At 45.0% G+C, this 25289-nt stretch overlaps 1 protein-coding gene across 1 annotated transcript in view; it reads left to right on the forward strand.

Moving 5' to 3' along the window:
* The window catches only part of dnai1.2 (dynein, axonemal, intermediate chain 1, paralog 2), a 337978-nt gene that overhangs the window by 97626 nt on the left and 215063 nt on the right, over positions 1-25289 (forward strand). Inside the window, exons 10-12 of the mRNA XM_041183411.1 lie at positions 7396-7480; positions 9054-9171; positions 15355-15398. Coding sequence (XP_041039345.1) covers positions 7396-7480; positions 9054-9171; positions 15355-15398 — 247 coding nt within the window. The remainder of the gene's footprint in view (positions 1-7395; positions 7481-9053; positions 9172-15354; positions 15399-25289) is intronic.

A 25289-nucleotide genomic window follows, 5' to 3' on the forward strand; every position in this document is an offset into this window, starting at 1 on the left:
CTCTATGCCTTTTGCTCTGTGACCTTGAATTTTTTTGCATCAAGGTCCTTCCAGGCACCAATTGGAGACATTTGCAGCATCTCACAAGCATCAGCACATCTTTGCACCAAGGTAGTGGCAGGCACAATGTTCAGGCGAGAATTCATTTCATTCAGCACAGATAACACTAGTAGACTGAGAGAGCCAGAGGCTTTGCAAGTAAAGCTCGATTCCCTCAAGTGTGAGGGTTTATCGATTGCACACATATGGCCATCAAAGCTCCATAGGGACGGGCAAGGGCATTTGTGAACTGAAAAGGCATTGGACTCTTCAGTCACCTGAGAACTCATTCTTATGTGGAAGCAAGTCATCCTCGATCATGAGGGACTACCTAAGAAGACGTTCAACTTGCGTGTGACCATCGCCAGAGGATTTTGCCCGCTATTCTGGAAGCAGTCATGACTTGTACATCCTCAGGCACTCCCAGGTGCCAGGGGTGTTCTGCCCACTAGACGTTTTGGATGGCTGGATTCTTGAAGAGAAGGGATATCTGCTGAAGAGATAGCTCTTGAGCCCTGTTTACAGAGGCTGAGATACATCTCTGTTCGAGCAGACTGTTGGTCTAATTAAAATGAGATTTTGATGCTTGAACCATGCAGGTGGCTCTCTGCAATATTCTCTGACTTGTGTCTCTCTCACCTTCTTGATCTGCTGTGTCTTACACAACCTACCACTCCAGAGAGGGGAGGCCCTGGCAGAGAATGATCTTATGGAGTGAGCCACAACCTCTGATGACAAGCCTTAGAATGAGTCTGAGGATGAGGAGGAGGAGCCATGCCAGCCAGCTGTGCAAGGCAGTATGAAACAGGTGTTGGATGGCAGAGAGACAGAGAAGTCTCTTATAATGCTGCAGTTTACCTGGAATGTGAAATTTACATTATGTACAATGCTCCTCTTGGCATCGCCCACGCCTGTGCATGTGCCATCAATGAGGCACAAAATGAGGCAGCTCAGCATGGCCCACATGAGCAAAAACTACCTTGATAGCAGTCACTCAATTAAAATACAAATCAGGACACCAAACAAAAACAAAAATCAAGCCAGAACAGCAAGTAAACACAACACCATCATTTGATACAGAATAGAAGCAACCTTCCTCCAAACAAAATATACCACACAATCACGCTTGTGATCTGATGTGTGACTAATGTGTTTTCTTAATTCTCTTTTGGATGCTATGGCATAGTGCTTCTCTGTTACCGCCAGCTGTGCAGGAGACAGGCTGCTGACTCTATGTCCCTTTGTTTGGGATGACTTTGGTGGGTGTCCTCTGGTCACCTGAGCCTTTGAGGCACAGTGGTAGGAGTTTTATCTGTCACCATGGCACTCTGATGCATTGGTGTCAATGGCACAGGGGAGGAGGAGGCTGTGCCCATGACCAGCGCCCTGAGAGGCTTTCCCCGATTGGGACTACAGCTGCTGTCCTGACGTCCATTTGGACCTCGTTGCTTTCCTGAGAGGAAACAGGACCTGGTTGCAACTTCAGGCACCTCATTACCCTAACGCAACTCAAAAGGCATATCTAGTATCCCATCAGTCAGCTGCTAGGTTTGGCCTTCCATGACAGCCGCAAACTCTATGGAGGAAGCCACACATTTTGAAGAGCAGGTGATCACAATACTCATGGCCTGTTGTCTGTGCCAGTGCATGCACCACTCTTAAAGTTCTGCCACATCTCCACGTACCTCGTACTGTACATCCAGCAGAGCCACATCATCAGCCTAGAGCTCAGCATCTAGGTCACCTCCAACACTCCTCTGACTGCCAGATATGCCTGCACTATCTCAGACAGATGGTCCTGTGACTGTGATGTGCTCACACCAGTGTGTGTAGATCTTTCCAGCAAGTCACACATACCCTCAGAGGAGCATTTATCTGTGCTGGTGCTAGATGCTGTGTGAGTATGTGATGGTGCATCCTCTGAGGCTCCCTCCTCCTCCTCTACAGAAGTTAAAGCTGGGCCCTTTGGGCTTCAGTTGCTGAGGTTTCACCTGTAGGGGAAACACACATGGATTATGAAGGGCATCATCATCGTTTGCAATGACTCCCCATTCAATATAATCTTTTCATTAGAGAGCTATGGGCCCTCAGAATCTCATCACCTGGGGCTGTCCTCCAGCACTTCCATAACCAAAGGTGTGATACCATTGTTTGCTGGTGAATTCCAATAGCTCTTCCTCCAAATAAATGAAAATGGTCAGGTTAGGCGTTCCTCCTCCAGTCTTTGCTCCCTCTTGGATATTATGTGCCCTCTTCTCCTGCATTGTCATGAGTATTCTGTGAAAGATCATGCCTTTATTTGTGTGCTCAGCATGTCCATTGTCGGCAGCCACCACTTTGCAATGATCCTTGCAAACTAACAGGTCTTGCAGTTCAGAACCCCCCACCTTTTCTCCCCACCGCTCCAACCAACCCTCCTCCTCCACCACCTCCTCCCCCAGCTATTGCCAGGCAGTGTTGCATGTCTATTTCATGGCACCTTCTGCACATGGGCCAAACACTAGACAATCTCACCCTTGATGCACATCATCCCTCACACCTTCCCGTATGGGTCCATCTGCAAAACGATTGCACACTCAGCCTTACCGATTACAAGAGATCATTCAGTCTCTTATGGTATTGCAGCTAGGCCCCTTGGATGACCCCATGGCTGCTGACCTCCTCTGCAATCTATTTTCAGGCCTCTTTGGCCTGGTGGGGAGGTCTCCTCTTGCCATCCCTTGGAGGAGGACTTGCAGAAAGTAATCACAGCCTGGAGGAGGACTTACAGGGAGTCATTGTTGAACTGTGGGCGAGTTCCTGGTCTAGGCCCCTCCATTTGACCTGCCTCCATTATGCCTGGCAGATGAAAGATGTGAGACTGTTCAAAACAGTGCAGGTTGACTCTCCTTCTCTATGGAGAGGCAAACAGAGTTAAAGGGTAGAATATGACTCTTTTTCTGAACACTTCTTATTCAGAAGGGGAATGAGACAGGTATGCTCAGATGTTTCTTCTGCCTTGGCAAGAGAATGAGACACTGCTAGCACAATAATCACCAAAATGGAAAAACATGCTTCTGCCTACTACTGCTCCAATACTTCAATGGATTCAGTCATCTTAATGGTCTTCTTTCAGTGAAGTCATCCCAACCCACCTGGATTTCTCCTACAGCTGCCACCAACCTGTAACAGAGTGCCTTTAAATGGGTGGCCATGACCAACTGCTGGTTCACAGCCTGATCCCTGTCCCGCCAAACATCCCGCCCAAAAGCCCGATTGGGCACAGATGCCCCCTTCACGCAGCTAGTTGGCCGCCTTCCCGCTGGGCAGCCACTAATTGGCTGGAACACACTTAATTCGCTGTGATGCAATGATGGGAGCAGGAGTGAGTGGACCACGCACTTCTAGGTCCACTTCCCTCACCCCGTCGTAAATCATAAAATCCAGCCCATTGAATGGTTACAGCACAGAAAGAGGCCATTTGGTTTGTCTTGTCTGTGCTCTCCTTCTGAAGGAGCAATTTGCCTAGTGTCCCTCCCCTGCATTTTCCATGTAGCCCTGCATTTTTTTCCTTTCAGATAATGATTCAATTCCCTTTTGAAATCCTTAATTGAGTCTGCCCCACCACACTCTTAGGCAGTGCATTCCAGATTCTAACCTCTCACTGTCTGAAAAGATTTTTCCTCATGTTGCCATTGCCTGTTTTGCCAAATACCTTAAATTTGTGCTGTCTGGTTCTTGATCCTTCCACCATAGAACTTTCTTCCTGTCTACTCTGTTCAGACCCCTCATGATTTTGAATACTTCTCTCAAATCTCCTCTCCTTCCCTTCTCCAAAGAGAACAGCCCCAACTTCTCCAATCCCTCTATAAAACTGAAGTTCCTCATTCCTAGACTTTCATCAGTCTTTTTAATGCCTTCAAATCCTTACATCTGAATAAATATCCGCATCCTCAATGATGGAGGAGCCTAGCACATCAGTGCAAAAGATAAGGCTGAAGTATTTGCTACAATCTTCAGCCAGAAGTGCCGAGTGGATGATCCATCTCGGCCTCCTCCGGAGGTCCCCAGCATCACACATGCCAGTCTTCAGCCAATTCGATTCACTCCATGTGATATCAAGAAATGGCTGAAGGCACTGGATACTGCAAAGGCTATGGACCTTGACAATTATTCGGCAATAGCACTAAAGACTTGTGCTCCAGAACTTGCCACGCCCCTAGCCAAGCTGTTCCAGTACAGTTACAACATTGGCATATACCTGGCGATGTGGAAAATTGCCCAGGTATGTCCTGCACACACAAAGCAGGACAAATCCAACCCGGCCAATTACTGCCCCTTCAGTCTACTCTCGATCATCAGTAAAGCAATGGATGGGGTCATCAACAGTGCTATCAAGTGGCACTTGCTTAGCAATAGCCTGCTCACTGATGTCCAGTTTGGGTTCTGCCAGGGCCACTCAGCACCCTGACCTCATTACAGCCTTGGTTCAAACATGGACAAAAGAGCTGAACTCCCAAGGTGAGGTGACAGTGACTGCCCTTGACATCAAGGCAGCATTTGACAGAGTGTGGCATCAAGGAGCCCTAGCAAAACTAGAGTAAATGGGAATCAGGGGGAAACCTCGCTGCTGGTTGGAGTCATAGCTAGCACAAAGGAAGATGGCTGTGGTTGTTGGAGGTCAGTCATCTCAGTTCCAGGATATTACTGCAGGAGTTTCTCAGGGTAGTGTCCTCGGTCCAACCATCTTCAGCTGCGTCACCAATGACCTTCATTTCATCATAAGGTCAGAAGTGGGGATGTTCCCTGATCATTGCACAATGTTCAGCACCATTCGTGACTCCTCAGATACTGAAGCAGTCTATGTCCAAATGCAGCAAGACCTGGACAATATCCAGGCTTGGGCTGACAAGTGGGAAGTAACATTCGTGCCTCACAAGTGTCAGGCAATGAGCATCTCTCAACAAGAGAGAATCCAACCATCGCCCCTTGATGTTCAATGGCATTACCATCACTGAATCCTCCACTGTCAACTTCCTGGGGGTTACCATTGACCAGAGCCTGAACTGGACTAGCCATATAAATACTGTGGCTACAAGAGCAGGTCAAAGGCTAGGAATTGTGCGAGGAATAATTGACTTCCTGACTCCCCAAAGGCTGTCCACCGTCTTCAAGGCACAAGTCAGGAGTGTGATGGAATACTCCCCTCTTGCCTGGATGAGTGCACTTCCCACAACACTCAAGAAGCTTGACACCATCCAGGACAAAGCAGCCCACTTGATTGACGCCACATCCACAAACATTCACTTCCTCCACCATCGGCGCACGCAAGCAGCAGAGTATACCATCAAAAGATGCACTGCAGGAATTCACCAAGGCTTCTTCGACAGCACCTTCCAAACCCACAACCACTACCATCTAGAAGGACAAGGGCATAAGAAAGATGGGAACACCACCACCTGGAAGTTCCCCTCCAAGTCACTCACCATCCTGACTTGGACATATATCGCCATTCCTTCACTGTCGTTGGTCAAAATCCTGAAACTCTCTTCCAAACAGCACTGATTGTGTGCCCACACCACAGGGACTCCAGCAGTTCAAGAAGGCAGCTGACCGCCACCTTCTGAAGGGCAAAATAGGGATGGGCAATAAATGCTGGCCCAACCAGCAAAGCCCACATCCCACGAATGAAGTTTTTAAAAAATTTCACGTTAAAAAGCTGGAGAAAGGCATATTGTAAGTTCCGATGTAGTCCCTAGTGAGATACCTATGTTGTTGCGTAAACTTTCTATGAAACTTGTCATAAGACATGATAAGGCAATTTTTATACAATGAGTTGATTTCCTGAATTCAATCAATTAGTTTTTGAGATTTCCTTTCTCACTAACATTTGTTTCAAGCCAGTATAGTCAATCCATAATCTTTTCTCACTCACACTTTCCTAGAGTGTACATTACTTCACAGTGAATGATTATCTACTGTCAAATATAATATGTACCAAAATGAAGAGTTTGCTTTATCACCATGTATAATATGCATGTAGACTTTTCCATTACTATGGTCAAAATGACAGTCACAAGATAAGCAAGCCAAGGCTCTTGGATGTGGAAAAAAGCCTTAGCTCTCACAGCTAAAGCTATATTCATCAAAATTTTGCAAGTAAATGCACAGTCAGCATTGTAGAAATTTGTTTGAAAGCTATTTATAACACAAAAGGTTTGGCTCCCAATAGCATATTTAAAGTATCACCGTGCCACCTCTTCATGCAATGGCATGACATACCCATATGTTGATGCACCTTAATCACACAACGCATGCCTGGCGATTTTGATGTCAAGCTGTGTGAGTACTAGAAAAGCAGCACCACTGTTGCACCTCCCAAATTGACATCTGGCATGAAATAAAAACAGATGATTCCCTTTTATGCCTTAGAAACAAGTAAAAAAGAAATATGCATTGAAATGCAATGTTTCTAGTGGGTTTATTATCCACGACGCGTCTGGAAAACATGTTCCTGACTAACTGCAAAAAAACCTTTGATTTGTTACCATGTATAATATCAAATTCTAAATAGTTTTTTTTAGGAAAAGAATATGAGTTATATTTGTTAAATTATAGTACAGTGGATGCATTATCTTCAAGGTACCCAGTGTACATCTAGCATTTAAAAATTTATATTTGCCATCTTTTAAGATTTTTGTTCTTCATTTATGGGATATGGGCATTGCAGGCTATGCCAGCATTTACTGCCCATCCCTAATTGCCCTTGAGGGGATGATGGTGAACTGTGTTCTTGAAGTCCCTTTGATGTAGGTGCACCCACAGCGCTGTTAGGAAGGGAGTGCCAGGATTTTGACCCAGTGACAGAGTGGGAACGGTGATATATTTCCAAGTCAGGATGGTATGTGGCTTGGAGGAGAACTTGCAGGTGGTGGTGTTCCTATGTACTTGCTGCCTTTGTCCTTCTAGATGGTAATGGTCGTGGGTTTGGAAGGTGTTGTCTAAGGAGCTTTGGTGAGCTTCTGCAGTGCATCTGGCAGATAGTACATACTGCTGCCACTATTCGTTGGTGGTGGAGGGACTGAGTGTTTGTGGAAGGGGTGCCAATCAAGATATTAAAATTCAAATGGCTTTTCCTTATATTTTCAGTCAAGTATGTGAGGAATACATATAACTAGGAACTTAGGATATCTGTATGAACTTTTGTTCACTTACTGTGGTTTGCTTCTGTTTCTTTGTTACATTTTTGTGTATACCAGTAATTTAAAATGGTGCTTCTTGTGCGGGGCGCATTGAAATTTGCTAATCATTTTTAATTCTGTTTAACAATAATAACGTTTGTCTCTTTGTTTGCTTATTAATGTTTATTCTTTCCAGAGTGATGATATTTCAAGAGTTAGTAAAGTCGCCAAAATATTGGAACGAATGGTGAACCAGAACTCCTTTGATGACATTCTACAAGGTAACCTAGAAATTTAAAATTTAAAAAAGATCAAAATTAAGGATAAAATATTACAACAACTTCTTTTAATCCTAAAAAATATTTTTCTTCAAAGGAGATTGATTAGAGAATCAATAGAGGTGTAGAACATTAAGACAGGTTTAGATCAAGCAGACAGGAAAAGCTGTTCCCGTTAGCTGAGTGTGCAGTGACTTGGGGTTTAAAGTTTTGGGATGTGAGGAAGAATGTTTTTTTACACAGGGAGTGGTAATGACCTGGAACTTGCTGCCCACAAGGGTGATGGAAGCAGAAACGATGACTTTGAAAGGAAATCAGATGGAACTTGGTGGGCTACGGTGATAGAGTGGTGGAATGTGACTGACTGGATTGTTCTACATAGAACTGGCATGGACTTGATGGGCCAAATAGCCTCCCTCTATGCCATAATAACACTCTGACTCTAAGTTGAAATATAACTTATAACTTATAAATATAACTTTTTAGTCTATTTTGCATCCTGGAATTTAACTGTTGACAATTATTGTAATAATCACCAATTGTGCCAGAACTTTGTATCCTTCATTAAAAGTGTAGGCAGGCTGATTATTCCCCTGCTGTGACAGCTGAGATGCACATGGCATGTGTTTTGGGATCTGTGTGAGCCCTGTCATATGTGCATCCATGCAGGGGCAGATTCACTCACTGGGGCAAGAAGCAGCATGTGGGGCTCTGACTGAGAGAAGGGATAAGAAATGGGATCATTTTGAGCAGAATCCACAGTTCCATGTGCCCTTTCTCCATTTTCCCTCCATGGCCCACCCATATGTCCCTGCTAGTCAAGAGCTGAAGAGCTGCTTCAGTGCTCAGTGAGGCATTGAACGTTCAAGGCAAAGCTTCCTTCCTTTCTGTTTAAAGTGTGAGTGTGCCAGCATTGTTGAGGGCAAGGTAACCTGTTGCAACCGATACTTCATGCAGGTGGCCACTCTTTCTATGGAGGTAAACATCAGCACAAATACCTGGGCTACTCTAATTATGACAACTCATTCTCATGTATATTTCATTGGCATTACCACCATAAGCTATTATAGGACTCACTGAGAATGAAACTGGTCCAAGCCAGCAATGTGAAGTAGGCTTATGGTAAATTGGCAGTCTGTAATACACTGCCAGTTTTTATTTTCCATTGACTTGGAAAATATTGCCAAGGTTTTTCATTGCAAACCAAATAAAAGTGACAGTAAGATGAGGAAACGAATCTCAAAAACAGATTGAACAATTGACCTGTGAACTTCAGTAGAAAGAAAATTGGGCGCGGTGTCAAATTGACTACGAGTTCACTATAAGCCTATTTTGTGTGGCTGGCATAAACCAATTTCATCCTTGACGAGAGATGCATATGCCTACTAAAGAAATAAAAACAAAGAAATATTGTCAGGGCTCAGTTTTTATCTGTTCAATTTCAGTCGTCTAGACTTGAATTTTCCATATACAAAAAATAATTCTGAATATTTTTATGACAAACTATTATCTTTGCAGCATTATTTAAATATAATATTAATTGATTTCATATTCAGTTTTCATTTTATTTATGCAGACTTTAAATATTTTGAAGATCCTTCTGATGAATTCAGGGATCAAGAAGGCACTGTTCTACCTCTGTGGAAATATTTTTATGAGAAGGCTAAGAGATTGTCAGTTACTGGCATGTGCTGGTGAGTATTAAAAATGCAGAATGGGGTATAGATTCAACAAATGGCAGTAAAAATAAAAAAATTGCATTCAGGTAGTATCTTATCAATTTTGTTAAAAACCAATGAGGTGAATGTCTGGTCAATTCCTCCTATGCCGGGCCACAAGGGGAACTCTCTGCTATTCTTTAAATAATACCATTCAATCTTTAAAATTCACCTGAACCAGTCAAATGGGAAAAATGCATTTAGTTTTCACACCTTATCCAAAGGATGACACCTCTAACAATATCTTACTGATTCAGTGTTGCCAATGCAATGTGCTCAAGTTCAGGAATGGGACTTGAAACCACATTCTGAAGAAGAGAGCAGGGAGAGCAAGACTAATTTGAGACCAAAAGGTAATCCAGCCATGGCCTTGAAGTCACCTGCCCTCTCTGCCTGATTGGCCTGATCAGTTTTGAATTTGATATATCAGTCAGCCCAACTGTACACAGCATCCATCCATCAGTGATGGGCTGTTGTTTGAGAGATGCCACATAGATCTCCAGACAATCCCTGGAGTGAACCACAGGCAACAAAGTTGAGTGCCAATGTTACCTTTAAGGTTACAGCCATAGCGTCCACCAATTCCCATTGGCACCAGCGCTTGCTCCAGCACACCACACAGCTTTGCCACCATCTGCTAATTATATACCAATTGTGTGAATTATTTTCAGGCCATGGACACAAATTGGAGTTTCAATTGAGCATGTACTATCGCCAAATTTACGGATGATACAAAAATAGGTGGGAAGGCAAGTGGTGAGGATGACACAAGGAGCCAACAGAGGGATATAGGCAAGTTAAGTGAGTGGGCAAAAAAGTGGCAGATGGAATATAATGTGGGAAAATGTGAGGGTATGCACTTTGGCAGGAAGAAGAGAGGAGCTGAATATTATTTAAATGGAGAAAGACTGCAGAAGGCTGCAGCACAGAGGGATTTGGGAGTCCTTGTGCACGAATCCCAAAAAACTAACATACAAGCTCAACAGGTAATAGGGAAGGCAAATGGAATATTGGCCTTTATTTCAAAGGAAATGGAGTATAAAAATAGGGAAGCCATGCTAAAACTGTGCAAGGCACTAGTTAGACCACACCTAAAATACTGTGAACAGTTTTGATCCCCTTATCCAAGGAAAGATATACTGGCATTGGAAGCAGTACAGAGAAGGTTCACTAGGTTGATTCCGGGTATGGAGGGATTTTCTTATGAGGGGAGGTTGAGTAGGTTGGGCCTGTACTCATTGGAGTTTAGAAGAATGAGAGGCGACCTTACTGAAACATATAAGGTTCTTAGGGGTCTTGACAGGGTAGATGCTGAGAGGTTATTTCCCCTTGTGAGAGAGTCTAGGACCAGAGGGCATAACCTCACAGTAAGTGGTCACCCATTTAAGACAGAGATGAGGAGGAATTTCTTCTGTCAGAGGGTAGTGAATCTGTGGAATTCTTTATCTTAGAGGGCTGTAGAGGCTGGGTCGTTAAGTTTATTCAAGGCGGAGATAGACAGATTTTTAATCAGTAAGGGAATCAAGGGTTATGTGGAAAAGGCAGGAAAGTGGAGTTGAGGATTATCAGATCAGCCATGATCTCATTGAATGGTGGAGCTGACTCGATTGGCCGAATGACCTACTTCTGTGCCTACATCTTATGGTCTAACGGTCTAAAAAGAGACACTTTGCTGAAACTATGGTGTAATTGAGTAAGGAAGTACATGCTTGGAATATCTCATTCTGTAAATAAAGGAAGAATTGAGTAAAGATTGCCTATGGTACTGCCCTTCATTACCTGCTTTTCTGTAATAGCCTGGAGAGATGCAATTTTCATAGACCTTGGTGCTCAGTCACTTTGATGAAGCTGAGCCTCTGATTATACACTTTTTGAATTAGATGGCACCTTCTGCAAACATGAGGCTGCCATCTTGTCTACACTTTCAATAGCTTCCTCAGGCCACTTGCACTCTCTTGGCCACTGCAAAGCTGTTCTACATGGCTGCATCCACATCTCTGTGACACTCTCCTTTTCACTGGAAGAATCAAAGTCTATAAGCATTACTCTCATTGCCAGCTGCAACCTCCACTGTGTCCTCCCAAGAACTTTGTTCTGCTTCCAGTTGCTGCTGTGAGAGGAGGCGGTGGCCTCCCAGTGGTCACTGGAGTAGTATTCCAGAGACCCAAGGTAATGCTCTGGGGACCCAGGTTCAAATCCCACCACGGTGAAATTCAATAAAAATTTGGAATTAAAAGTTTTATGATGATCACAAATCCATTGCTGATTTTTGTAAAAAACCATCTGGTTCACTAAGGTCCTTTTGGGAAAGAAATCTGCTGTCCTTACTTGGTCTGGCCTACGTGTGACTCCAGACCCACAGCTGACTCTTAAAAATGCCCCCCTAAACAAGGGCAATTAGGGATGGGATGGCCAATAAGTGCTGGCTTAGCCAGTAACACCCACACCCCATGAATGAATTAAAAAAAACTAGCTGCACTTCACTTTGGCCTCATCCTCACAGTTCCTCCAAACATTATATTGTCACTTCATCAAACACAGCCTGCAGTCAGATTCACAATATGGCTATCACCTCCCTCCACAACAGCTGCAGCTGAGATCTTACTTTGTTTAAGTAAATAAGACTCTGAGAATCCGTACATCCTCTGCGTCATTGGTGAAATTGGAAATAGCTTACAGTTGGCTGTTTATTGATATTAATTACCTGTTTGCCACCAATCTGTCAGTCACTGATCCATCCTGCTGTTTACATCTGGTAAAATTGACCAAAGGTGGGAAAGCTTTAGGGAGTCAGCCTCACGTGGGCAAACCCTCCCCATTGCCCCCCCCTCCACCACACCTCCCACCCCCACTCATCTCCATTGCCACTTCCAGGCCAGTTCTAAAAGGAGGATTACAAAATGTGCAATTCACACCTATGCATTTTCCACCCATCACTATTAACATAAGTGACCATGACATTCCCCCATGCCAGTTAGAATAACTTTCTTTGTACTTCATTGGTACATTATTTTGTTATATCTTCATACAATAAAATAGTAGAGTTGTTACTCCAATTTTCTTTTCACTGTGAGTATAATTAGTACTGATGCATTGAATATGTAAGACAAATAATTAACAGACTTTATGCATGGCCTGAATTTTAACTGCCCGGCCCTGGTGCACTTAAAATGGAGTGACGTCCTACTGACTTTTTTTCCACCCTGATGTGTCTGAAATTTTAAACTGTAGTTGTCAAGCACACCAGACTAAACCAGTGGAGCCCTCGTTACTTGTACAGCTTGGGCTCTTGATGATGTGATCCAGGCCCAATCTACTGTTTTATCTGAAGTTCTGAGCTGGCAAGCACTCAGGCTCTGAGTAAGCAGAGGCTGAATTGAGGGCTGGAAGAGGTAAGTTTTACTTTTTATTAAATTTCCAAGTGAATCAGGAGGGACAGGGATTATTCTCCGGGCTTCACAAGAAAGCCTTGAGCCTCTGTTGTCTTGGGATTCATCCTTTCCTTTAATCGTAATTGTGATTGGGTCCAGAACTCCAACACTCACCCTAATCCACTTACCTGATTTCCATGGAGCATTGCCATGGACCCCCAGCAATGCACAGCAGCCTCCTTCTGGTTAAATTGCTGTTCCTGCCAAATAGCTAGGCAGTGATTTCTACCAGGTTTGGTAAGAGTCAGTGCCTGCATATTTAAATGATGCCCAGGAGTTAAAGTGTCACTGGGCCTCAACATGTAAATTTGTTACATGCCGAGGGCCCTTGCAAGGACTGTTCTACCCCGCAATAAAATAGGGGTCATGGTGTCAGCTGTTGACTTATGTTGTCTACACTGTCAGCATGTCAACTTTGTGCTGCATGTTAATTACCTTGACTGCAGCGTGTAGCCAGTGCTAAGAGCGCCATTAAGTGGATGCACCTCTCAGCAGGACAGACAAAATTGTAAGAGGCTATCGGCACTTAAAGCTAGCTTGCAGTATTTAAAACCAGCTTCCACATCTTAAAAGGTAGGTGGTGTCTGAAGCAAGTGGTAGAAGTTGTGAAACTCGTTTTGACATGGAAAAAGATAATATCGCAAATATTCCCAGGATATTTTGACGCTGCATTGGAAGCCTTGATCAAGGAGAAGGAGAGGAGGAAGTGTACTTGATTCACTGGGGGCCAGGATGCTCTCCATTACATTTAGAAAGTGGTGAGACCAGATAATTGTGGTGATCCATGCCAGGAGTCAAGACCTGAGAACTTGGATGCAGTGCTGCGAGAAGTTCAATGACCTTAGTCAAATGGCCAAGGTTGGTGAATACATCTTCAAATGCAATATTCCAACAACTGCTTCAAGGATCTCAGCTACAGATCAACGTATCATGCCCCCATCAGTCACCTACCAGCAATCTTGAGCTGGCTATGTTGCTTGAAAATGCTTAACACAAACAAAAACAGAATTACCTGGAAAAACTCAGCAGGTCTGGCAGCATCGGCGGAGAAGAAAAGAGTTGACGTTTCGAGTCCTCGTGACCCTTTGACAGAAAATGCTTGTTCAATAGGGTTTCTTTAGTTCCCAGCAGAGACCTGAAATGGGCCACTACAATAAGTGATTTGCCTTTATAAAGCATTTTATCATGGGACAGGATTTTACGTCCTTTGGGAGGGCGCATGCCCGACCCGATCAGGCATAAAATCACACAAGATGACTTCAGGCAAGCGTTTTGACATCATCACGCACTTGTACAATATTTCGCTCTGCAGGCACACTCAAAAGTCGGAAGCGCACCCGCCGACAATCAAGAAGGCAATTAAGCTCATTAATGGCACAATTGTCTTCGACTTTTCGTGGCCTGTTCAATCTTATGGTTGGTGGACGGGTGAATCAGGCAGCATTTACATTTTTCATCAAACCTCGCCCAAGGGCAGGATGAAAGCTCCGTTATGAAATAAAATAAAAATAAATATCTGTGGACAACATTTTATGAGGTGTATTTTCAGGTGCTTGATTGTGATGCATGGACATTTTTTTGCAGCTTTCTAAACTTTTATTTCATAAATTGAAGGTCTGCAGCTCCCTGAGGCGTTCACCCGTGTCCATGGTGACATCATCGCCCGCCCTCTTCCCGCCTCCACCCCAGCAGCGCTGAGCTTTTCAGTGCGGATTTCACGCTGGCTGGCCGTTAATTCAGCGTGAATTCACAGTTGGGGGGGCGATCACAATCAGCTGTCCCTTTCCCGGCCACTTCCGGACCCGCCGATCACACCTGCCCACCAAAGGTAAAACTCAGGCCCATGCCTCTGAGAAACTGGCCAACATCCATCACGTAATGTGTGGGTCACTGATTCTAGGTGGATGAATGCATCTGCTGTTTTAGGCACAGTTTCCCCTAACCTACCTGGCAGTAGTGGATGATTTGGGGTCTGATGAACGTTTTACACCCCACCAGTTTATGCTCTTCATTATTTTCCTGAGTCCTACCTCTGCCACTCAGCCCAGCACCCTGAGGCTGGGAAAATGCTCTCCTTAATATTAGTTGATTATCGAGTATTGTCAGTGATGGAAGTGAAGCGCGGGACTGCAAGGTGGATGTTGTTCAACCTATATTATAAATGTGCCCAAAAATACAACACTGAAGAATGAAGTATTTGAGCATTAGACATCAGACTGTTATATTAAAGTTCCTGCTAGTATTTTTAAATTCAGTGCTTATCCTGTATGGGACTTTAAATAATGCTATTTCAATGTGGCCCTTTAATTATTTTAGCTACTTTGTTAAACCAATTGATTAGTGATCAATTCCTATGGGCGCTATTAAAATTCCAGACTGCAGAATGTTAATTGTACAATGTTAATTGCCAGGGACAGATAATAGCACATAATACTTTGAATTCCGATGTGTTACGCTATACAATGATGCAATGCAAGTTCAATTTCATACAACTAAATTACCAATCAAACCACTTTGCCATGGAGAAAGCATAGAACAGATAATCTACAGGAAGTAAAGGGGAACAGTTGGAGCAGTTGCTCTGTGAAGTTCAGGATGGCTAGGAACAGCATTGGCAGAGGCCCATACCTTCAACTGGAGCAGCTATTTTGCAGCAGGACCTAACAACAATAGAAATATAGAAAAGAAAAAAGATAAGTAATTTGTATTTTTTGTTTGTAATTTTCAGGAATCCAAGATACCATGACCTTTTTGCAGTTGCACATGGCTCCTGTAAGTTGAAATTTAAAATGACTTGCCCTGCATGCAGTTAGTTTAATTTGTGTATTATGTTTGTATTATACAAATAACTGAAATATAAGTTTTAAGACCATTTGCAAGACATTTTAATGAAAGCATTTGCTACTATTCTAAACATTTATTCTAAACCTGTGATCTGGATTCCAATGCAGATAAGGGAAAGGAGCCTAGTTCTACCTGGGCAGGGTTGGAAGTCAAAATCAGCACAGGCTGTGCGAACTCCTTTTCATCAACAATGGCCAGTACAAGCTTAATTTCACAATATCATTATTCCTAAATGTTAACTGAGCTCTAAATCATAGAATCATAGAATTATCTCGAACAGATTTTACTCAAAATTCTTGTTTTTCCCCAATAACCTTGCAAATTTTTCCCCTTTAAGTATTTATCCAATTCCCTTTGGTAGGTTGCAATTGAATCTTCTTCTATCACCCTATCAGGCAGTTCATTCCATATCATAACAACTCACCTCTAGTTCTTTTGCCAGTTACCCTAAATCTGTGATCTCTGGATACCAACCCTTCTGCCACTCTAAACAGTTTCTCCTTGCGTACTCTATCAAAACCTTTCATGACTTTGAACACCTCTATTAAATCTTTTCTTAGCCTTCTCTGCTGTAAGCAGTACAACCAGTCTCTCCACCATAACTGAAGCCCCTCATCCCTGACAGCATTCTAGTAGATCTCTTCTGCACCCTTCTCTTGATATTCTTCCTAAAATGTGATGTCCAGAATTGAACACAATGACCCTGATCTTACCTTCAAAGCGTGTTCCATGAAGGGTAGGATGGTTAAGAATGGGAAACATGGAAATATGAGTTTCCTTATAGGCCTGCAGGATGTCTTTATTTTTTTTTGTAAGTTACCTGCTCATAGCCAGCCTGATTGGTAGGCTGACTGCCCATTGGGCAGTAAATTCTTCAGCCTCATTCCGCCTCTGAGCTGACAGCAAGCAGATCGATTTGTGGGCAAAAGAATGTGCAACCTTGCCTTCCATTGAGCTGGCACCTATGAACCCTTTCCCCCCGCATTGTCTGCAGGCCATTCATGCCTGGTGTCTTAGCACATTCGGATCCCAATTCTAAGCTATATGCTAAAGTATCTGCAGTGTCAGTATCTGAGCTCATGCAAGTGTGAGAGCAAGTGACATTGTTTCATCTTCATCACTGTCTTCCTGCTCTTCCAACTCATATTCTTCAACATTGTCTAGCAGGTTGCAGTTCTTAGGTGCCTAAAACAAGAAGGAATACAAAGTTATGGTTGTGATGATTGGAGATGAGGAAACTAAGAGAAGTGTACTTAGACCTTCAGTAGTTTGTATATGAGACCAGATTATGGAATGAGGTCTTAGGATATGCAAAGGAGGATTAGGCATGAGCATGCTGTCTCCTTGGATGCTTTGAACTGAACTGAATTGAACACAATGGCCCTCAAAGGGTGGGATGGTTAGAATGGGAAAGTTGCCCCGCTACCATGTCCTCATTTATGGCTGCTTCAATGATGACAAGCACCATTTCTTCCATCGGTGTAAGGGCACACAGCCATGCCTACCGTTTCTGGTTCAGTGCTGCTGCCTCCAGTTGTTCACTGCCTTATCCTGACAGAAAGAGGCGAGTGTGTCAATGAGTGTGGTGCAATGTGACTCGTTGGAAGGTTGAATAACTGGCACTACATTTAAGCTGTGAGATGCGGGAGTGAGGCTAGCAGCAATACTAAGTGCATTAGGGTGAGGTGAAACAATGAGGCTGAAGTATATATGGTGATGGATGGAGATTGTTGATAGGTGAGTGATGGGAGTGTGGTGCATTGAGCAGTGTATGCTGTTAGTGGTATATGAGATTGGAAGATGCATCAGCTGATTTTGGTGAGGCCATTGAACTTCTTCTGACACTGCATCCAAGTTCTTGGGGCCAAACTGCTTTTTTGATTGACATGTCTTTCTGTTCCCTCTCTGCAATATCTGGAAGTTGCCTCCTGCATCCCAGCGGATAGAATACCTCTGTTTCACCGTCCCCCTCCTGCACCAAGATACACACTGCTATGTTGAAGCCCACTTCTCCCTTTTTGCAACGCAGTCACTCTTCTTGGAGGTTAGATATTCTTCTCCAGTCATTCCCAGCACTTCCTCCAATCAAAATCTGCTTCCCATTTAAGTGGTGCAGGCTGTATATCTTGGTGCAGGATGGGGACAAAGCTCAGTTAATAAAAGTATAAGCTCAAAAAGTCATCTAAGTAATTAGATAGTGTGCCCTTGATTCATCTTTTCAAGGCAGAGGTATGGTATGGTTAGAATAATGGCGGTAAGTGGAGTTGAAAGATATATTAGACATGATTTAACTGAGCTTTGTTGTGCAACCACACATAGGAACAAGATTAGACCATTCAACCCTTTAAAACTGTTCCACCATTCAATTAGACCATGGATGATCTGTACCAGAACTCCATTTGCCATTTTTGATCTATATCCTGTTTTGCCCTCTGCTAATGGAAATCCATCAATTGCAGTCTTGAAAATTTCAATTTACTCTTTTGGGGAAGAGTTCCAGATTAAGTGAAAATGTGCTTCAAGATTTCAGTCCTGAATGGACTAGTTTTAATTTTAAGATTATGCTGTCTTGTTCTTGGGAATCCCCAACAGAGAAAATCATTTTCCTGTATCTGCCATGTTGAATCCCTTTATCATTTTTAAACACCTTTATTGATCACCCCTCAACTTTGTAAACAGAAATGAATGTAAATTAAGTTATGTAACCGGTCCTAGTGATTTGATCTGTTGGCTATTAACATTCTGAGCTGGAGTAGGCCATTCAGTCTGTCGAGCCTGCTCTGCCATTCAATTAGATCACGGCTGATCATCCACCTCAATGCCACTTTTCTGCCATATCCTTTGATGTCATTAGTATCCAGAGATCTACTGATTTCTGTCTTGAACATGCTCAATGGTTTGGCTTCTGCAGCCCTCTGGGGTAGAGAATCCCAAAGATTCACCAACCTCTGAGTTTTTTTTTAATTCATTCATGGGAAGTTGGCATTGCTGGTTCGGCCAGCATTTATTGTCCTCTGTAATTGCCTTTGAGAAGGTGGTGGTGAGCTGTCTTCTTGAACAGCTGCAGTCCATGTGCTGTGGGTGAAGAAATTTCTGCTCATATCAAAGCCTGTCCTTTATTCTGAGACTAGTTCTAGACTTACCAGCCAAGGAAAAAAATCCTATCTACATCTACCCAGTCAAGTCCTGTAAGAATTTTGTAAGTTTTGAATAAGATCACCTCTCTCACCACTCGAAAATCTAGAGAATACAAGCCCAGTTTCCTCAACCTCTCCTCCTAATAGAATACTGCCATCTCAGGGATTAGTCTGGTGAACCTCTATTGCACTCCCTCTATGACAAGTATATCCTTTCTTAGATAAGGAGATCAAAACTGTACACAATGCTCCAGGTGCAGCCTCACCAAGGCTGTATACAACTGCAGCAAGACATTTTTATTCCTGTATTTGAATCCCCTTGCGGTGAAGGCCAACATACCATTTGCCTTCCTAATTTCTCACTGCACCTGCATGGTAGCTTTTAGTGACTAATGAACAAGGTTATCCAGGTCCCTTTGGATATCAATACTTCCCAACCTCTCATCATTTAAGAAATACTCTACCTTTCTGTTTTTTCTACCAAAGTGGAGAACTTCACACATAGTCACATTATATTCCACCTGCCATGTTCTTGCCCACTCACGTAGCCTGTCCAAATCCCCTTGAAGCCCCCTTGTATCCTCCTCACAACTTACATTCACATCCAGCTTTGTGCCGTCAGCAAATTTGAAAATATTACACTTGGTCCCACATCCAAATCATTGATGTTCAGATTGTGAACAGCGCTGGCTCGAGCACTGATCCTTGTGGTACTCCACCAGTAACAGCCTGCCATCCTGAGAATGACCCATTTATTCTTACTCTCTGTTTTCTGTCTGTTAACCAATTCTCAGTCTATACCAGAATATTACTCCCAACCTCAAGTGCTCTAATTTTGTTTACTAACCTTTTTTGTGGGACCTTATCAAACGCCTTCTGAAAATCCCAATACACCACATCCACTGGTTCTCCTTTATCTATCCTACAGTTAACATTCTCAAAAAACTCCAACAGGTTTGTCAAAAATGATTTCTCCTTCATAAAACTATGTTGACTCTGTCAACTCATATCATTATTTTCCAAGTGTCTAGTTATCACACCTTTTTTAACAGATTTTAACATTTTCCCCACTATTGACGGTAAACTGACAGGTCTCTAGTTCTTCGTTTTCTCTCTTCCTCCATTCTTAAATAGTGGGGTTACATTTGCTCCTTTCCAGTCTGCGGGGACCTTTCCAGAAGCTATAGAATGTTGAACGATAACCACCAATGCATCCACTATCTCTATTGCCACCTCCTTCTGGGATGTAGCTCATCAGGCCCAGGGAATTTATCAACCTTCAATCCAATTGACTTTTTGAATACTATGGGCAGAATTTTGCCCTTAGTGAGTGCGGGCCCCACCAGCTTGGCGGCGGGCGGTCAGCCAACCCCCGCCGCCAAAACGGGGCCCGCCGCCATTTTGAGTGAGCGGGCCAATTAAGCCTGCTCAGCAGCCTGCCCGAGTGCTTCCTGTGCTGGGGGGGGTGGGGGGAGATGGGCAGGGAATCCCCAGCTGTCAAAGTGCGCTCTTTCGTGCATGCGTGAGCAAGAGCATGCTGCTCCCTGAGATGAAGTGCTGTCTCAGGGAGATTAGTGACAAGTTGAAAAATAAAAATATTATGAACATGTCCCCCTCATGTGACAATGTCACATGAGATGGGACATGTTAATAAAAACGACATAAACTTTATTACACTTTTTAAAAACGGACATGAAACCTCATCCCGCCAGTGGTTGAGGTTTCATGTATTATCAGGAGCCCTCTCAGGCTCCTGGCCTGCCTGCCAGCCTTAAGGTTGGATGGGCAGATCTTTAATGATCTTAATTAATCTGTCAATAGCCTTAATTGGCCATTGACAGGTTGGCGGGCAGGCAGCTGATTTCATTGTCCGCCCGCCTTCCTAAAAATTTAAAGGGACCGCGATGACGTTGGGGGTTCCTCCTGACATCATTCCGCGTCATTTTCTTGTCGGTGAGCAGGCCCCGCCCCCAAATCACAGAGGGGAAAATTCTGGCCTACATCTTTATTAATACTTATTTCTTTCTGTTCCTTTTTTTCACATGCCCCTTGGTTCCTTAGTATTTCTGGGAGATTTTCTGTATCTTCCTCTGTGAAGGCAGACACAAAGTAATTGTTCAGTCTCTCTGCCATTTCCCAATTCTGTTATAAATGTCTCCACCTGTAATGGACCCATATTTGTCCTAGCTAATCTTTTCCTTTACACATATCTAATGATTTTACAAAAATAAAAGCAAATTACCGCGGATGCTGGAAATCTGAAACAAAAACAAAAATAGCTGGAAAAACTCAGCAGGTCTGACAGCATCTGCGGAGAGGAATACAGTTAACATTTCAAGTCCATGTGACTCTTCATCAGAACTAAAGAAAAGTAGAAATGAGATGAAATATAAGCTGGTTGAGGGGGGTGGGACAGGTAGAGCTGGATAGAGGGCCAGTGATAAGTGGAGGCAAGGAAGAGATTGTCAAAGATGTCCACTTGTCAAGTCCCCTCAGGATCTTACATCAAGTCGCCTCTTACTCTTCTAAACTCCAGCGGTTACACGCCTAGCCTGTCCAACCTTATAAGACAACCCGCCTATTCCAGGTATTACTCTGGTAAACCTTCTCTGAACTGCTTCCAATGCATTAACATCCTTCCTTAAATAAGGTGACCAGTATTGTACACAGCCTTGGAAAGGCTGCTCGCAATGACTGGGAAAAGGACTCTGCAGAAGGGCAAGGTTGGTGAAGTAAGTCCGGAGGGTACACCATCGGGGCAGGCCAGGCCGGAGGGTAGGCCATCGGGGCAGGCCAGGCTGGAGGGTAGGCCAGTGCGGCAGTGTGCCACTCGTTTTCCAGACGAGGCCTAGCTGCCCTCCTGGAGAAGGTGGCAATGCAGTGGGAGATCTATCTTCCACGGAACAGGAGGCGGAGAACCCCCCACCTGACCAAATGTGCGTGGGAGAAGGTGGCCGACAGTATTAGTTCCTATGATATAGTGTGGCGCACATGGCCTCGGTTCCGCAAAAGGCTCAACAATCTCCTCGGGAAGGGTGAGTACCATGTTGCCTCAAGTCACTTAATGCAGCTGCCCCCCTTTCCCCCAAACCCACCCCCCATACAGCCCCACCAACTCTGAGTATAGTAACATCATTGAATCCCTCACGGAAAGGATCCCTCACTGGTTGTGCCAGCAGATATTGCCCATGCCCAGTTCACCTTGAGAGGATTGAGCTAGGATGTGTTCTGCATCCGCAGCATGTGTGATACTGACACCCAGAGTATAGAATGGGTTTGAAAGTCAAGGATTTGCACCTAGGCAGATTGTTGGAACTGCAAAGCATGTCGAAGTCAGGGTGCTAAAATGCTGGGAGGGGAGCTTCCAGTTGGCAGGACGCCAATCCATCTTCTGGTGCTCCATGAGCTTGTGCCTCCTTGCTTAGTAAAGTGGCACCTTGTGGTGTCACATGTGAATGAGACAGCGTTTGGGCAATGACAGGGGTGTCAGCCCTGACTTGTTTGGGTGAATGTGTGGCAGCTGCGGGGTGACGAAGAACTGGAGTCCTGCAATATCCCACTCTGGCTGGGTTGGCAGATGCAATAGGAATTCAGGTGCAGGCTGGACTAATCAATGCTCCTCTCTCCTTTTCAGGAAAAGACTGCTCACAATGCATCAGAACAATTGTAGACTGGCGGAAGGCAGGCCAAATTGGCCATTCTTATGGCTTTCAAGCAGCAGGTGATGGACCTTGAGAAGTGCCATGTCCCCAGGTCCACCAGTGGCGATGAGGCTGGGGTGCCATGGGAAGTTATGTTTGATGAGCAGTCATGTCACCATGTGTGTCACAGAAGCCATGGCACTGCTGAATGCGCCGTCATTGAAGTTAGCAACATGGGTTTATCCTTGATTATGAAAGGATGAGTGCATAATGATCTGGGGTAACGGCATGCAAGTTGACATTGTCTGCACTGTAACTAATTAAACGTCCTTTTTCTTCCTTTCAGCATCACCGGAGCAGGGCTGGGAGAAGGAGACAGAGACCTCTCACCCCTGAAGCCCCTGAGCAAATGCACTCTCCAGCATCACACCATCTCAGCCAGGCAGGCACCAGTGCAGATACTAGCACCTTGGTGGGAATTAGATCTTCGGCTAGTGTCCTGCGGCACAGCGGTGAGGACACTTCACACATGTGTGAGGTGCGGGCGGAGACAGCGAGTGCCCAGGGTGTCGGCAGTTGGAGGACTGCTGGGGACCAGGTACTTGCTCAGTTGGTGGCTGATGATGTGTCTCTGGAGTCGTCCCTGAGGCATTGAACACTGGAAGTGCAGCAGGGTATGCAGGATGATCTGGTGGAGATACATGAGGCTAGCATGGCATGGTGCCTGTGCTGGAGGAGTCCACACGGAGCATTACCAATGCAATGAACCTCATAGTTGAGTGCCATGCTTCCTCCATGAGCATGGAGAAAGTGGCAACTCTCGGGGAGAGGCACCTCCAGGAGAACAATCAGGTCCTCCTGGGGTTGCGCTCGGACCTGCAAGCCCTCACAGCATCATTGGCCACAGCTGGTCAGTGCCAGTGTGGGAAATGGTCTGAGCACCAAGTATCCCAGCTTGGTGCCCACCCATCTACGGTGAGCAGGGAGGTGCGAAGCGACCTCACGTTGACACAGCAGCTGCCTATAGTTTCTGCGGGCTCCTCTCAGGATGCTCTGGATGAGGGAAACTGCTCCTCCGCCCCTCTGCCAATGACTGTGGCATCTGATGAGGCTGCAGCGACTGGGGAGAAGCCAGCTGTGGAGCTGGCCACTCCCTCCCAAGCAGGGCCATCAAATTTCCACGGGCCAGAGGATGTTCACCAAGGTCATTGAGGCCAACAGGACAGCACAGTGAGCAGGCTGTCTCAGATGCCAGTGCCAGCGAGGGGACAGCACCTAGACTAAGCACCCATACACGTAAATTTAAGGCATCTTAGGCACACCAGGGTTTTCTCACTGGTGCTTTTATGTTGGCCTATAGTACTTGGTTGAAGACTTGGTGTGATGTCCAACACCGTTTTTGTTTTGCTTTATGAATTTACTTTTGTTTACTGAGTATATTTTGACATGTTGCAATGCCTCAGGGTGATTCCTTACTTCTCCATGTGTACAGGAAGCCATTATGCTATGAGTGAGTTGTTTGACACTGAGCTTTATTGACAAGGGCCTTAGTTAATGTTATCATCCAGGCAGATTTAGCACTCAGGTATCGAGTGTGGAGCATGCAGCCTTGGCGTGTGTTGAAGGTCCATCTGTGGTGAGCTAGCTGAAGGCTCTTTGGATTAAGCCTCCTGGGTGTCCCTGCCTCCCTGGAGTATGCCCGGGTCAGCGTCTACCACCTCAGCATTCTCCTGCTCATGCTCACCCTTGGTCTCACTGCTGGACTCATCATATGCATCTGGAGAAACTGCGTCCACATCTTCCTCATCCACTGCGTTGCCCCTTTCCAGTGCCAGATTGTGAAAAGCCAGCATGCAACCACTATCAGTGACACACGATCTAGGGTGTATTGCAGTGCGCCCCCTGAGCGGTCCAGGCATCGGAAGCATGGAGAAGACCAATGGTTCTCTCCACCACAGTCCTTGTGGAGGCCTGACACCTATTGTACCACTGCTCAACCTCTTTTCTTGGATGGCAGAGAGGCATAATGAGCCACCCTTTGAGGGGAAATCCCTTGTCACCCTGCTACCATCCATCCAGCCGGGCTGGAGCACTGAAAAGCCGAGGCACCTGGGAGCGTCTGAGGATGTAAGCATCGTCGGAGCTGCCTGGATACCTTGCACAGACTTGCAGAATCTGCATCCTGTGATTCATCTGCGAACATCTGCACGTTCAAGGAGTGGAATTCCTTCCTGTTGATGAAGACACCGGGCTCACCGGCTGGTGCCTTGATGACCACATGTGTGCAGTCTATAGCACCTTGGATACAGGGGAAGCCAGCAATTGCTGCAAAGCCTCTGGCTCGCTCTGCCTGACTGGCATCGTCCCAGTGGTAGTGGATGAAAGTCAGTGCACGCCTGAAAAGAGCACCTGTCACCTGCTTGGCTCAAGTGTGGACAGCTGATTGGGAAACTCCGCAGAAATCACCCACCGACCCCTGGAAAGAGCTGGATACATAGAAGCTGAGGGTGGCTGTGACCTTTAGAGCCACTGCATGAGGTGCCCACCTACACAGTTTGCGGAGATCTCAGGGCCTATCATCTAGCAGGTGGAGGTGACTGTTTCCCTTGAGAGACGGAGCCTCCTTTGGCACTGGATCTCCGACATATTGAGGTAGCTGCTTTGCCGCCTGTAAACCCTGGAAGCAGGATATGGGCGTCTTCTGCAGCCCCTTCCGCTTGCACTTCCTGTTGGCCCTATGCGCCTATGCCTCTCCTCCTAAAGGAGGCTCCCCTGGAGGCTGAATGTAGACTCCTGGCCTCCTCCCACTTCTGGCCCTCCCTTCCTCCTCAGAGGTCATGCCTCCAGTGGAGAGTACAACTCCTATTTCAGGCTAAGGGAAGGCTTCCTGAAAGCTGCAGGCCTCAGAAATAATTTCTACTGTAAGGTCCTGACCAACGCTTTTATTCCTGTCCTAGCAGCTGGTGAGTTTTGAAGTCTTCCTGCTCACTCAGGCAATTAAAAGTTACTTTCACACTTAAATGCCTCAAACATCACTTTCA

The sequence above is a fragment of the Carcharodon carcharias genome, chromosome 1 (genome assembly GCF_017639515.1).
Source record: "Carcharodon carcharias isolate sCarCar2 chromosome 1, sCarCar2.pri, whole genome shotgun sequence".
In the NCBI taxonomy this organism is placed as follows: domain Eukaryota; kingdom Metazoa; phylum Chordata; class Chondrichthyes; order Lamniformes; family Lamnidae; genus Carcharodon; species Carcharodon carcharias.